At 41.5% G+C, this 12,500-nt stretch overlaps 1 protein-coding gene across 1 annotated transcript in view; it reads left to right on the forward strand.

Moving 5' to 3' along the window:
• The window catches only part of nphp1 (nephronophthisis 1), a 19,562-nt gene that overhangs the window by 4,610 nt on the left and 2,452 nt on the right, over window positions 1-12,500 (forward strand). Inside the window, exons 10-16 of the mRNA XM_060879011.1 lie at window positions 1,289-1,383; window positions 1,543-1,671; window positions 6,855-6,929; window positions 7,382-7,492; window positions 7,590-7,672; window positions 9,831-9,907; window positions 10,882-10,984. Of these exons, the coding sequence (XP_060734994.1) occupies window positions 1,289-1,383; window positions 1,543-1,671; window positions 6,855-6,929; window positions 7,382-7,492; window positions 7,590-7,672; window positions 9,831-9,907; window positions 10,882-10,984 (673 nt within the window). The remainder of the gene's footprint in view (window positions 1-1,288; window positions 1,384-1,542; window positions 1,672-6,854; window positions 6,930-7,381; window positions 7,493-7,589; window positions 7,673-9,830; window positions 9,908-10,881; window positions 10,985-12,500) is intronic.

The following is a 12,500-nucleotide window of genomic DNA, read 5'->3' on the forward strand; positions in this document are numbered from 1 at the left end:
TGACAGAAATTATATAATTTAAGGTGTGATTTATACTGCAATGGTAAACTGGTGGCCATACACTTTCAGTACTTGTTAGCTTGTTAGCTTCTATACCTACCGCTTACCCTGAGAGCATCAGGGTTTTAAATCTGATGCATGCAGCTACTGGAAGCCAGTGGAGGAGTGGTGTAATGTGGAGAATTTAGGCTGAAAACAAGTCACACAGTTGAATTTTCGATCATTTGTAGAGGACAAATTGCTATCAGAGGAAGACATGACAGGAGAAAGCTAAAGTAGTTCAGTCTCCAAATGACAAAAGACTGAACAAGTACCTGAGCAGCCTGAGTGAACAAAAATGGCCGAATCCTTCTGATGTTGTAGAGAAGAGATGTGAGATAAAGGACAGTTGATTACCATAGTTACCCAAAGATTGTGAGCTGTGTCTAAAGGGAGATCAGATCGTTATGCAGGGATATTGCAAGATCATGTCCTGTGGATGAGTCACCTGATGATCAGCAGTTCAGTTTTGCTGGGATTGAGTTTCAACTGATGAGCTGCCATCCACGATTATACAAATGCATCTCAATTAATTAGAATATTGTGGAAAAGTTAATTTATTTCAGTAATCCAACTCCAATAGAGAAACTCGTGTATTATATAATTTACACAGACTGAAGTAGTTTAAGTCTTTTGTACTTTTAATTGTGATGATTTTGGCTCAAATTTAACAAAAACCCACCAATTCACTATCTTAAAAAAGTAGAATACTTCATAAGACCAATAAAATACTAAATAAAATACTTCATAAGACCAATAAAAAACTTTTATAGTGAATTGTTGGACTTCTGGAAAGTTTGTTCATTTACTGTATATGTACTCAGTACATGTTTGGGATCCTTTAGCTTTAATTACTGCCTGTGGAAGCCCAGGGTTCTTTGACAGTGGCCTTTAGATCATCAGCGTTTTTTGGTCTCTTGTTTCTCATTTTCCTCCTGACAACAGCTCATAGATTCTCTAAGGGCTTCAGGTCTGGTGAGTTTGCTGGCCAGTCAAGCATATCAACACCAATCCAAACCAATACCATGGTCATTTAACCACCTTTTGGTGCTTTTGGCAGTGTGGGCAATTTTAGAAATTATGGAAATGTTGGAAAATGTCTGCTTAACTAACTGAAAACCAGAAAATTTCTTTACACTAACATGGAGAACGAAAAGAACCACAGAACAACCGTTACACAGATTACTATCTGCCTTTATTTATAGGGATTTAACAGGAGAAGTTAAAAATAAAAATGTGTGTTTTGCAGGAACTTCCTATAGAGCCAGTCACTATATTCAGCCCAAACTCAGACAATCAGAGCTCAGTTTTACAGATCTTCAGCTGGAACCAGACACTGGCAAGGTAACCCAAACCCCACCCCCACCCTCACCCCTGCCACCAAATACACACACACGCACACACACACACACACACACACACACACACACCTTCAGATCCTTTAGGTGTACAACTAAACACACAGACAGAATTGTTATTCGCTAATTGTGTGTGTGTGTGTAGGTACTCGCACAGCATTCCCGAGTGTGCGTGATCGTGACTCTGTGGAGCTGTAGAATGATCCCACCTCCAGGGGTGGGGCTGAGGGTCCTGAGCCGTCACATCCGTCTCTGTGCTTTTAATGGAACTGAGGTAATATATATACACAAATATATATATACACACAAATATATATACACACACATACACACACGCTTACATACATACACACATACATACATACACACACACATTTACATTTACATCATTTGGCAGACACCCTTATCCAAAGCGACGTACACAAGCGTTATGATTCTAAAACACTGTTCAAATATATATTTGCTCAGTACAGTTCAGTTTCAGTCAATAAGGAGTCTGATGGCTTTCGAGAAGAAACTGTAACACAGTCTGGTCATGAGGGCCCGAATGCTTCGGTACCTTTTTCCGCTGCTGGGCTTTCTTGGTGATGGAGATGGTGTTGAGTGACCAAATGAAATTCTCCACTAGGTGAACACCAAGAAATTTGGTGCTCTTGATGATCTCTACAGATGATCTGTCGATGTTCAGTGGAGAGTGGTTGCTCTGTGCTCTTCTAAAGTCAACAACCATCTCTTTAGTTTTATCAACATTCAGAGACAGGTTGTTGGCTCTACACCAGGTAGTTGGCTGTTGCACCTCCTCTCTGTATGCTGACTCGTCGTTCTTGCTGATGAGACACACAACGGTCGTGTCATCAGCGAACTTGATGATATGGTTTAATCTGTGCATTGCTGCACAGTCGTGAGTCAGCAGAGTGAACAGCAGTGGACTGAGCACACAGCCCTGAGGGTCTCCAATACTCGGTGTGGTGGTGCTGGAGATGCTGATCCTGATCCAGACTGACTGAGGTCTCCCAGTCAGGAAGTCCAGGATCCAGTTGCAGACGGAGGTGTTCAGTCCCAGCAGGCTCAGCTTCACAATCAGGTGCTGCCAGGAATGTTGTCTGATTCAGCAGCCTTCCGTGGGTTAACTCTGCATAGAGTTCTCCTCACATTGGTTGTGGATAGACAGAGTACCTGGTCCTCAGGGTGAGGGATGGCCTTCCTTGCTGTTACGTTGTTCTGCACCTCAAACTGAGAATAGAAGTTGTTCAGCGCCTCTGGGAGGGAGGCATCACTATCACAGGCAGGTGAATCTGTCTTGTAGTTCGTGATCACCTGTATGCCCTCCCACATGCGCTGGGTGTCTCCGCTGTCCTGGAAGTGTCTGTTGATTGTCTGGGTGTGTGCGCGCTTTGTTTCTCTGATGGCTTGGGACAGTTTGGCCCTTGCTGTTCTTAGGGCTGCCCTGTCCCATGTTCTGAAGGCTAGGTCTCTAATCTTCAACAGTACACGCACTTTAGCAGTCATCCATGGCTTCTGGTTAGAGTGTGTGGTGATGGTCTTGGAGACGATCACGTCATCAATGCACTTGCCGATGTAGCTGGTCACTGATGCTGTGTACTCCAAGTTAATGGAGTCGCCATTGGTCACAGCCTCCCTGAAGTTGCTCCAGTCAGTGCACTCAAAGCAGACCTGAAGAGCAGAGGTGGCTCCTGCATGCCAGGTTTTTTGCGTTTTCAGCGGTTTAGAGGGTCTGACGAATGGTCTGTATGCTGGCATTAGCATAACAGAGATCTGGTCTGAGTAGCCGAGGTGGAGCCTGCTCTGCACGATATGCACTGGGAATGTTTGTGTAAACAAGATCCAGCGTGTTTTCCCCTCGTGTTGCAAAGTCCACATACTGGAATTTAGGGAGCACTGATTTGGGATTTGCATGATTGAAATCTCTGGTGATGATAAACAGTCCATCGGGGTGAATAGTCCTGTATAGCTTACTTAGCGCCTCTTTAGCATTAGCGCTGGGGGAATGTAAACTCCGACAATGAAAACAGTGGTGAATTCACATGGTAAATAAAATGGTCTGCATCTAACAGTCACAAACTCTACTGATGATGAGCAGTAACTAGGAACAAGCACAGAGTTCTTACACCATTCCGTGTTGATGTAAACATACACACCACCACTGCGAGCCTTATAGCACAGAGCTTCATTTCTGTCTGCTCTAAACGAGGTTAGCCCGTATAGCTGAATGGCCACATCTCTGTGAAAACAAAGATGCAGCAGTTTCTAAACTCTTGCTGTGTAGTGTGTTCAGTCGGATGTAGTCCAGTTTATTGTCCAGGGAGCAAATATTGGAGACTAGAATAAACGGGACAGCTGGCCGGCTAGGGTTTGTTTTTAGCCTAGCATGGACACCTTGGTATCAGTCTACAGAGCTGCTACCTCTGAGGGTGTGGGGTGCAGTGCGAGAAGTGATGAGGGATTTGAGGTAAGATGGAGCTGGTCTGTTTTTGGCTTTGTAGGCAAGCATCAATGTTTTGAATCTGATGTGTTCAGCTACTGGAAGCCAGTGGAGGAGCACAGAAGTGGGGTGGTGTGGAGAACTTAGGAAGGCTGAAAACAAGCCGTGCAGCTGCATTTTGGATCATTTGCAGAAAATATATAGGAATAGTTTATAGGAAGACCTGCTGGCAGTGTGTTGCACTAATCCTTTCCAGTATCTTGAAATGACGAGATTGAATTGAAGTACCTGAGCAGCCACTGTGGACTAAAATGGCTGAAACCTTCTAATGCTGTAGAGAAGGAACATGACATGAGCGAGTCATATTAGCAACATGAGAGGAAAAGGACAGTTGATTGTCCATGGTTACCCCAAGGTTGTGAGCTGTGGCTGAAGGGGAGATCAGATTGTTATGCAGGGATATTGCAAGATCATGACCTGCGGATGAATCACCTGATGAACAGCAGTTCAGTTTTGTTAGGATTGAGCTTTAACTGATGAGCAGTCATCCATGATGATATTTCTGCCAGACATGCTGAGATCCGGTCAGAAGCTGTGTTATCTGAGGGTGGGAAAGAGAAGATAAGTTGTGTATCATCAGCATAGCAGTGGTAAGAGAACCCATGTGATGAAATAACTTCGCCAAGAGAGTGAGTATACAGGGTGAAAAGAAGAGGACCAAGTACTGAGCCCTGTGGGATGCCAGTGGAGAGTCTGCGTGGAGCAGATGTCACTCCCCTTCATGTTACCTGATATGAGCGTCCTTCCAGGTAGGAAGCGAACCATTCCCAAGCTGATCCGCAAATCCCAAGACTCCTGAGGGTGGATAAGAGAATCTTGTTGGCCGTATCAAACGCTGCTGAAAGGTCAAGGAGGATGAGAATGACAGTTTGGCTGATCTAGCAGCATGTAGTTTCTCAGAGACAAGAGAGAGGGGGTGAGAATTAATTTTATAAAGGATAGGGAGAGTGATGGTGACGGATACCAGGTGATGATCGGAGACGTGTAGTGGGGTAGCAGTCATGTCTGTAGCTGGAGAAGTACGGGTGAAAAACAGGCCCAGGACATTGCCTCCTTTGTGTGTGGGGAAGTAGCTGTTGAGTGTCAGGGTGAATGAGTCAAGAAGAGTCAGGAGGGAAGAAGATTGAAGCTTGTCAGTGGGGAGTTTGAAATCACCAAGCACTGTCAGAGGGGTGCTATAGGAAGGGAAAGCACTGAGCAGTGTGTCTTTTTATACCAGGAAGTATCCTAGGGGACCAGGAGGGCATTAGACAACAATGATAACAAGGTTGATTGGAGAGGTAACTGAAATGGCATGGAATTCAAAAGAGGAGATGGTTAAATGAGACAAGAGGAGAGGTGTAAAGCACCATCTCCATGAGAACAGTAGACCTGTACCACCAACCCTGCCCGTTTCTCATGGTGAGTGAGAGAAAGCATAGGCAGAGGATAGAGCAGCTGGTGTGGCAGTGTTCTATCTAGTGGGGATATCCATGTCTCTGTTACTGCAAGAAAATCATAGGAGTAATGGGAAGTTAAAGCAGAGATAACATTTTCATAACAGCTTTTCGTACAGCAGACTGGCAATTCCAGAGCCCAAATAACACCACTGTTTGAGATTCACACAACAGAGGAGGGTAGATGAGGTTACTGGAAATGCGACCTCTGCTCTGTGGACGAGAGTGCCTGGGACGGTAAGAGGTGACTACAGAGATGGGTTTGAGACACATACCTGCAGTCAACCAAGAGTGAGATTAAAAATATGCTGTGGTAGAATATATCAAACAGTACTAGACACTTATTTACAATGTGAGATAGAGAGATACTTAGAAACCGTGGAGAATCTTCAATTTAAATGAGTAAGCCATGCCCATAATTCACACCTTAAGGGAGACTGAAACTACTCCTGATTAATCAGCTGAGAGAACAACAAAGACCAACACTATAAAATCAACAATGCTATAGAATATAACAAAATTTAAATCACACAACTCTGTACGGGGGGCACGGTGTCTTAGTGGTTAGCACGTTCGCCTCACACCTCCAGGGTTGGGGGTTCGATTCCCACCTCCGCCTTGTGTGTGTGGAGTTTGCATGTTCTCCCCGTGCCTCGGGGGTTTCCTCCGGGTACTCCGGTTTCCTCCCCCGGTCCAAAGACATGCATGGTAGGTTGATTGGCATCTCTGGAAAATTGTCCGTAGTGTGTGATTGTGTGAGTGAATGAGAGTGTGTGTGTGTGTGTGTCCTGTGATGGGTTGGCACTCCATCCAGGGTGTATCCTGCCTTGATGCCCGATGATGCCTGAGATAGGCACATGCTCCTTGTGACCCAAGAATAGTTCGGATAAGCGGTAGAAGATGAATGAATGAATGAATGAACTCTAGAACAAAGTAAGTTAAACAGATAGTACACAAAAGTCAGGAACCTACTTTACCTGAAGACAATATATTCAAATAAAGACAGTTAAAGCACACACACATACACACACCTATACACACACACATATACACATACATACATACACACACATACACACATGTACACACATTTTATCAGCATGACTGCGTCTAGTTGCGTATAGTAGTAAATGTTTAAACTCAGATCACTTAGGTGCTTTGTTCCTGTGTGTGAGCGCTCAGTAAATCAGAAGGAATTTGTGTGTGTGTGCAAATATGCAGTAATGTGCAGTATTTCCACATCATGCCTTTAATTAGAGGCGTTTATTTATTTCATGCAGTAAAAGAATAGAGAATAACCAGTAAAGAGAGCACACACTGAGTCTGAGCAACACCAGCAACATACAAACGTGTGTGTGTGAAATATTGAAGTTAACATTATATAATGTGGAACAGATCACAATGTGTTTATGTTTCTATTTAATAAAATAATCATCTGTTTAAAATGTAATAAATGTATTCACTGTATTTCACAGTGAGATAAGTGTGTTGATGTGTTGAGTCTGTTTTGTATATCAGGTGATGAGTAATATCCACACAGTGAGAGCCTACTGCACTCCATCCAGCCCGAAAACATGGAGCTTCTCACCACGGGTACGGCTGAAATGACAGACATTATCTTCTAGTTGTTTAACACAACATAAGTATCTTCCTGTAATATTGAAAAATGGGATAAAACAGACCAGTTGTGTGATTTACTTGTTATCTTACTCAGACTCCTCCTCGGGCCTGATTAGCAAAACGAGCTAACTGTATTAGCTACATACACTCAAGAGGGACAACAGCCATCTCTGCTACGTCCTTTCAAGCTTTATTTTTCTTCTTAACGTCTCTGTGCATGTTTAATGAGACTCGTGTAAATAACTGCAGTTAGGAACTAAAGAAGAGAGCAGGGAACTGAAGACACACCACACCACAGGCTCCATAAGATCCAACTAAAGAATTGCAAGATTTCATAATGCACATGAGGCTAATTTGTATATTTAAATATTGTGTGTGTGTGTCCGTGTGTGTCCATGTGTGTCCGTGTGTGTGTGTGTTATTAGATGAGTGGTTTACTGCCCTGTCTGTTAGATGGAGATTGTTTTTTTCGCTGTGATTCCAACTCTCCTGACGTGGGAATTCTGTTTGAGCTCGGCATCACATATATCAGAAATGTAAATACTTTCAACATTCTTCTTTTCCTCTTATTATTATTATTAGTAGTATTATTGTTGTTGTTGTTCGTGTTATTATCTGTGATTTATGTGCTAGTCCACAGGAGATAGAGGAGATCTGAGCTGTGGTTGGGCTTTTCTTAAACTCTTTGATGAAAATGGGGCACTCATACCTCTACGGTACACACACACACACACACGCACACATACACACACACACTCAAACACACACACACACACACATTTAAATCAATCCTAGATGAACAATTTAAGGGTGCATTTATAAGGAGTCAGTTTTAACAGTTAGAGACATGGACAGTCCTACTTCATGTTTTTTTAAAATTTGGAACACAGAGCTGCTCAATAAAACAGACGCATCTCTGCTGGAGTTTCCCAGACCAGCGGTGGATTTTTCTTTTTCTTTGTATACTGCAGAAAACTTGATGAATGGTGCAGAAGAGAACTTATACAGGGTCTCCTCCCTCTTGAAACCTCTGCTCTGAGGTTAGAAGAGGGAGACCCTGTATAAGTAGTATAAGTATACCCTTTATTAGTAGTAGTATTTAGTGTTTACAGTGTGTGTACAGTATTTACAGTGTGAGTACAGTATTTACAGAGTGAATACAGTATTTACAGAGTGAATACAGTGTTTACAGTATTTACAGTGTGAGTACAGTATTTACAGTGTGAGTACAGTATTTACAGTATTTAAAGTGTGAGTACAGTATTTACAGAGTGAATACAGTGTTTACAGTGTGAATACAGTGTGAGTACAGTATTTACAGTGTTTAGTGTGAGTACAGTATTTGCAGTATTTACAGTGAGTACAGTATTTACAGTGTAAGTACAGTATTTACAGTGTGTGTACAGTATTTACAGTGAGTACAGTATTTACAGTGTGAGTACAGTATTTACAGTGTGAGTACAGTATTTACAGTATTTACAGTGAGTACAGTATTTATTGTTTACAGTATTTACAGTATTTACAGTGTGAGTACAGTATTTAGTGTTTACAGTGTGAGTACAGTATTTACAGTGTTTACAGTGTGAGTACAGTATTTACAGTATTTACAGTGTGAGTACAGTATTTAGTGTTTACAGTGTGAGTACAGTATTTACAGTGTGAGTACAGTATTTACAGTATTTACAGTGTTAGTACAGTATTTAGTGTTTACAGTGTGAGTACAGTATTTACAGTATTTACAGTGTGAGTACAGTATTTACAGTGTGAGTACAGTATTTACAGTGTGAGTACAGTATTTACAGTGTGAGTACAGTATTTACAGTGTTTACAGTCTGAGTACAGTATTTACAGTGTGAGTACAGTATTTACAGTGTTTACAGTCTGAGTACAGTATTTACAATGTGAGTACAGTATTTACAGTGTTTACAGTGTGAGTACAGTATTTACAGTGTGAGTACAGTATTTACAGTGTGAGTACAGTATTTACAGTGTTTACAGTCTGAGTACAGTATTTACAGTGTGAGTACAGTATTTACAGTGTTTACAGTCTGAGTACAGTATTTACAATGTGAGTACAGTATTTACAGTGTTTACAGTGTGAGTACAGTATTTACAGTGTGAGTACAGTATTTACAGTATTTACAGTGTGAGTAATGTATTTACAGTGTGAGTACAGTATTTGCAGTGTGTGTACAGTATTTACAGTATTTACAGTGTTTACAGTGTTTACAGTCTGAGTATAGTATGTACAGTATTTACAGTGTGAGTACAGTATTTAGTGTGAGTACAGTATTTACAGTGTGTGTACAGTATTTAGTGTTTACAGTGTGAGTACAGTATTTAGTGTGAGTACAGTATTTACAGTGTGAGTACCGTATTTACAGTGTGTACAGTGTTTACAGTGTGAGTACAGTATTTACAGTATTTACAGTGTGAGTACAGTATTTAGTGTGAGTACAGTATTTACAGTGTGTGTACAGTATTTACAGTATTTACAGTGTGAGTACAGTATTTAGTGTGAGTACAGTATTTACAGTGTGAGTACCGTATTTACAGTGTGTACAGTGTTTACAGTGTGAGTACAGTATTTAGTGTGAGTACAGTATTTAGTGTGAGTACAGTATTTACAGTGTGAGTACCGTATTTACAGTGTGTACAGTGTTTACAGTGTGAGTACAGTATTTGCAGTGTGTACAGTGTTTACAGTGTGAGTGCAGTATTTACAGTGTGTACAGTGTTTACAGTGTGAGTACAGTATTTACAGTATTTACAGTGTGTGTACAGTGTTTACAGTGTGAGTACAGTATTTACAGTATTTGCATTTAATACATTTGCATTTTAAACATACATGTGTGGTTATATGTGTGTTTGCAGTACACAGGAGCTCACAGTAAATGCAGGTACTCCATATGAGGGGGTAGTTGAAACAAGCAGCATGCCATCTATAAGAGGTAACACGCACACACACGCACACACACTCACACTCGCACACGCACACGCACACACACACACACACACACACAGAGGTGTTTCTTAAGTAATAATAGATAATTCCCCTTTATCATGATTTCACCAGTTCCTTCTCCAGCAAAACATCTCCATGTGATGCTGCCACCACCAGGCTTCACATGTTCTTCTGATTTAAAGCATCCCCTTTTCTTTTCCATACACAGAGATGATCATTATGGCCACATGGTACAGCTTTCATTTCATCTGATCAGAGAACTTTCCACAAATCAACTCCTAATTCTCTGAACAATTAATTCTGGAATCTTTATTCTGGTTTTGGAGAAGTGCCTTACCTTCCCTAAGGTCATGGTGATGTTCATCATGATGTTCACTTGATGCCTCCAGCTCCTTCAACAGTTCCTTTGTTAATGTTCTTGTGTTTTGGTGTCACTTGAATTTTACAGATTAATGTTTGTTCATTTCTGCCTCTTTCCTGATGCAGTGACTGTGTGCTCCTGATTATTGTATTTATATACACATGTTTGTACAGATGTGTTTTGGAAATAGCTCCTATAGAAGGACCACTTGTGGAGGTCCATCATTTTGTGTCCTTGGAGGTGGTGATTAGATGTTCTCTTGATATCGAGCCCTTATTTCTGAAGGTAGACTCTTTTATGATGAGTTTTAGGAGAGGGTTATGGAGATTACAGAGTAGGTGTGCTTCAGCACATGTTTATTCAAGGTGAATGAAGAATTCCTATGTATTGTGGTCATAAAATGAGATCAAACAAGAGACATCATGAAATCCACACAAAGTACCAAAATTTTTACATTAAAATATCAGATCATATCTATCTCATGACATCAGCAGTAACTCAGCTTTCTCCAGAGTGACTTCAGTGCCTCAGAAAACAACAAGAGTTTAAAACCCAGCCATCTGATTTCTCTCCCTTTTTATTATCTTGCCTATTTGTAGGTGGCTCCAGTGGCATGCTCCATCAGATGCTGAAGTCCAGGAAACTTCCCAAACTCATCATTAAGCTCAGATCCCCAAACACTCGGACCAGAGAACAGCTCAGGTACTAAACCCCTCTCAGTCTTCCAGACATCCTGAAACAAATCTCACATGAAATCAGACATCAAAACACTTTTTACTAACATCACTGCAATAGTGGACCCGGGGTGTGTGTGTGTTTGTGTGTGTGTTTGTGTGTGTGAATATGGGATGTGTATGTGTCTGTGAGAGTGTGTGTAAACAGGTATGTGTCTCTGGGATGTGTGTGTGTGTGTGGGATGTGTAGTCTGTAACCTAGTGAACCAGAGTTAATGTATTCAATGATAGAGACTTAAAAGTACTTTTGTACGTCACTCTGGATAAGAGAGTCATGCTGTAAATGTATATGTGTATGTGTGTGTGTATAGGATGTGTGTATAGGTATGTGTGTATAGGTATATGTGTGTTTGTGTGTTTGTATAGGTTGTGTGTGTATAGATATGTGTGGGATATGTATGTGTGTATGTGTGTGTATAGCAGGCATGTCCAAAGTCCGTCTTGGGGGCCAATTGCGGCTCGTGTTCAAATTTCCATCGGCCCGCAACCTCTGGCATAAAATTAATAATGTGTGGCCCGTCAGCACTGTTTTTTATACTTCACCAGAAGATGGCATCGCGATGCATGGAACTTTGTAGCCCATTTCTTAAATAGTGACTGTAATGAAGAAAAGGAAAGTTGACAGAGAGAGCCGTCGCTTCCAGGACAAGTGGAAATTGGCATATTTTTTCACTGAAATACGAAACAACTGTATCTGCCTAATTTGCCCAGAGACTGTGGCTGTTTTCAAGGAATTCAATATCAAGAGGTACTACCAGACGAAACATGCTAACTATGACAAGCAGCGTTTTTTTTAACACGAGCTCATGAGTCAAATGAAAATTTGACACCCCGCACCCTCCGATCTACCAGCACTGCTCGACTGGTTCCACCATCTCTCAGGGTAAGAGGCAAGTATACTACAAGACTCTTCTCTGTACTGGCACCAAGGTGGTGGAACGAACTTCCCCTAGAGGTCCGGACAGCTGAGTCACTGGCTATTTTCAAGCGGCGGTTGAAGACCTACTTATTCAGGAAACACTTCAACTAGCACTTCTTTCATTATCTTTTGCATTTTTAAAAAAAAAAAAAAAAAACCACACCTTTGACACTTTCATTGTAACTTTGAACAAATGTTTTAAACTCATGGTATCTTAAGTATGTAACTTAGTGATCCAGCATTAATGTATTCAATGTTAGAGATTTAAGCACTTATGTACGTTGCTCTGGATAAGGGCGTCTGCCAAATGCTGTAAATGTAAATGTAAATGTAAAATGCCACAAAGGCGAGCTATGAGGTGGCAAAGCTGATTGCCACATCAAAGCCTTTGGGATCAAGCTGCAACTTTTACAAACGCAGCCCAATACCACACATTTCCCAGCGCTGCAGGAAATAATGACCAGTTTTCCACATAACAACATCAGTGTGCAAATACGGAGGCATGTAGCAGACATCTCATCCCTGGCTGAGGAGTTCCGACAGCGCTTTCGGGATTTTGTAGCAA

This window comes from Tachysurus vachellii, chromosome 10, assembly GCF_030014155.1.
Source record: "Tachysurus vachellii isolate PV-2020 chromosome 10, HZAU_Pvac_v1, whole genome shotgun sequence".
NCBI classification, from domain to species: domain Eukaryota; kingdom Metazoa; phylum Chordata; class Actinopteri; order Siluriformes; family Bagridae; genus Tachysurus; species Tachysurus vachellii.